Source organism: Mus pahari, chromosome 2, assembly GCF_900095145.1.
Source record: "Mus pahari chromosome 2, PAHARI_EIJ_v1.1, whole genome shotgun sequence".
In the NCBI taxonomy this organism is placed as follows: Eukaryota; Metazoa; Chordata; class Mammalia; order Rodentia; family Muridae; genus Mus; species Mus pahari.
The window spans coordinates 146,548,280-146,550,871 of record NC_034591.1 but is presented as its reverse complement, the minus strand read 5'-3'; the positions used below and the strand labels follow the sequence as shown (position 1 = coordinate 146,550,871).

Here is a 2,592-nt window from a genome sequence, read left to right as displayed (position 1 = left end):
ATTGGGAGGAGAGGCCCTTGGTCTTGGGAAGATTATATTCCCTAGTACAAGGGAATGCCAGGGTCAGGAAGCAGGAGTAGGTTGTTTTTTTGTAGCAGGGCAGGGGGAGGATATAGGGGACTTTTGGGATAGCATTTGAAATGTAAATGAAGAAAATATCTAATAAAAGAATTTGAAAAAAAGAAATATTGTCATTGAAGCTTGTAAGTTTCTTCTTGAACTAAGAAGAGTTTGTGAATTGATAATTTTGTCACTGATTACAAGAATATTGTCCTTTGCTCTCAAACACATGTCAAGCCACTATCAAATTCCTAACATCTCCAGGGCACAGATCAGTATGGAGACCCATAATCCTAGAAGGAAGACAGGAGTCAAGGTATTTATGCTGCTGGTTTTATTGATGCTTTGAACTTGAGGAAAGGCAGGGCCCTATGGTTTACTCCTGGGAGACTTCTTGAACATCATCTGAAACAAAGAGAAGAACTTTAGAAGTCAAATAGCCCTAAACATGTATCTGACACCTTCAACACCCCATGGTCTCATTAAAATACATTATGTTGCTGGACATAGTGACCCATGCCTCTAATTCCTCTCAGAATAGTGAGACAGGAAGATCACTGAACGTGAGGCAGACTTGGACTGCATGGTGAATTTCAGGCCAGGCTGGGCTACAAAGTGAAGCCCTGTCTCAATAGAAAGGAAGAAAGGAAAAAAGAAAAAGGAAGAAATGAAGAAAGAAAAATATTAAACAAGAGAAAAAGAAAGTAGAAGAGAGAAGAGGAGACGGGAGAGGTTAGGAAAAGGAGTGGGAAAGAAAGAAGAAAAAGAAGGGGAGATGATAAAAGTGAGGAAAAACTTAGAAACATATCAAACCAATTTGATGAGATAAATTCAGATGGGGCAGAGGAAACACTTGCTGTTGTGAGAAGGAAGAGGGACTTAATATATGTATATGTGATTCTATGAGATTGGCAAGAACAGAGCTGGGGGAAAGTGTCAGAGAGAAAGAGAAGATGCAAAACTCAGAAATGAGTGCCTTGTACTGGGGCAAAAGATGGGGAAAACTGGGAAATCGGAAGAGAAGTTTACTAAATGCTTGAATTTAATTTGCCCTGAGGGAATCACTGGAGACCATCTTTAGTTGATTCTCCTTGGTCATTAGGATTCCTGTTGTACTGACCCTGCTGGCTTCTCTGGCCACCGTTTCCACGCTTTGCTTTCTGGCCACCTTTTCCATTCTGTTTTTTCTGGCCACCTTTTCCATTCTGTTTTTTCTGGCCACCTTTTCCTTTCTGGTTTTGCTGGCCATCTTTTCCTTTCTTGCCTTTCTGACTACCTTTTCCATTCTGGCCTTTTAGTTCACTGCGACCACGGCCTCCTTGGCCACCTCCTGCTCGTTCATTTCCACTCTGATGATCTTGGCCTTCCAAGCTGTCATCTTCAGAGTTTCGTCTGCTACGTAGGCCATTCTTCCCTTTCTTGAATTTGATGGCCTCCTTACCATGCTGTTTTAGTTGATCTTTAAAATGGTTCTTCATTTCATTTAGCCCTGAATGTATATCACCATCTTTGCGGAGAGAGAACACACATCCAGAAAAATCAAAAACAGAAAGAATCTTCACAGGGAAAACAAGTTAAACATATAATCTACCACTGAGTTAATTTAGTGAGAAATTGTTTTAATGTGGTAGATGGTAATAAATAGTGACTAGGTCCAATATCTACAAGAATAGTGACAAAGGGATCTTGCTTGTGTGTGTATAATTACTTAGTGAGGACCATTTTGTTTCCCTGTTCCAAATTTATTCTCCCCTATCTTTTGATATTTTTGGTGCTACTATTTTTATACAGCACCATCTGTCCAGAACATGGACTTGGCATGATACATAAGAAACTGCCTGTGTTCTTTCATATTTCCCAGTGCCTAAGAGAAATCATAATATAAAAATGTTGCCTTAAAGATGATGTCACCCAACGTGTCTGTTGCTTAAAGGATGGGTATAAAATCAATTTGCCATGGGTAATATCTTTCACACCATGGTACTAACTCACATTATCAACTCCTCTTACTTACATCAACTATATGGCATTTTAACCTTCTAAGACTAATGAATGTATATATAGACTAAAATGGAAGCATAGATTTAGCTGTGGGTTATACCATCTTTTGTATGAGGTCTTTCCTTTCCTTCTATACTCTGATATCTATTTAATTCTCTATGCCTAGCTCTTTAGCATTGAATGGTTATGAACAAACTTCACCAACTATGAGATTTTGGGTACTTCAAGTATACTAACCATAAACCATTTAGCTGTTGCAAAGGTAAATAATCAAACATTTCTTTCAGGAAACCTGAAATAAGTGTGTCATCACAAGGACAACCAAAGAGATGAGAGGGGGAAAGAGCTGTTTCTTCATCTTTCTCATTTTGCTGTTTTTATTATTTATGTTTTGTCTCCTTTGATTTTTTTGGACCTTTTACAATGTGGAGCTAATAAATAGTAGAATAATGGGGAGAACCGGGCGTGGTGACACACGCCTTTAATCCCAGCACTCGGGAGGCAGAGGCAGGTGGATTTCTGAGTTCGAGG

At 39.2% G+C, this 2,592-nt stretch overlaps 1 protein-coding gene across 1 annotated transcript in view; it reads right to left on the bottom strand.

The window, feature by feature from the left end:
- Positions 1 to 436: 436 nt before the first annotated feature.
- Positions 437 to 2,592, bottom strand: part of LOC110317356 (uncharacterized protein DDB_G0290685-like) — a 5,085-nt gene continuing 2,929 nt past the window's right edge. The window contains exons 4-5 of the mRNA XM_021191798.1: positions 1,181 to 1,567; positions 437 to 465 (exon numbers count right to left, since the gene is read on the bottom strand). Of these exons, the coding sequence (XP_021047457.1) occupies positions 437 to 465; positions 1,181 to 1,567 (416 nt within the window). The remainder of the gene's footprint in view (positions 466 to 1,180; positions 1,568 to 2,592) is intronic.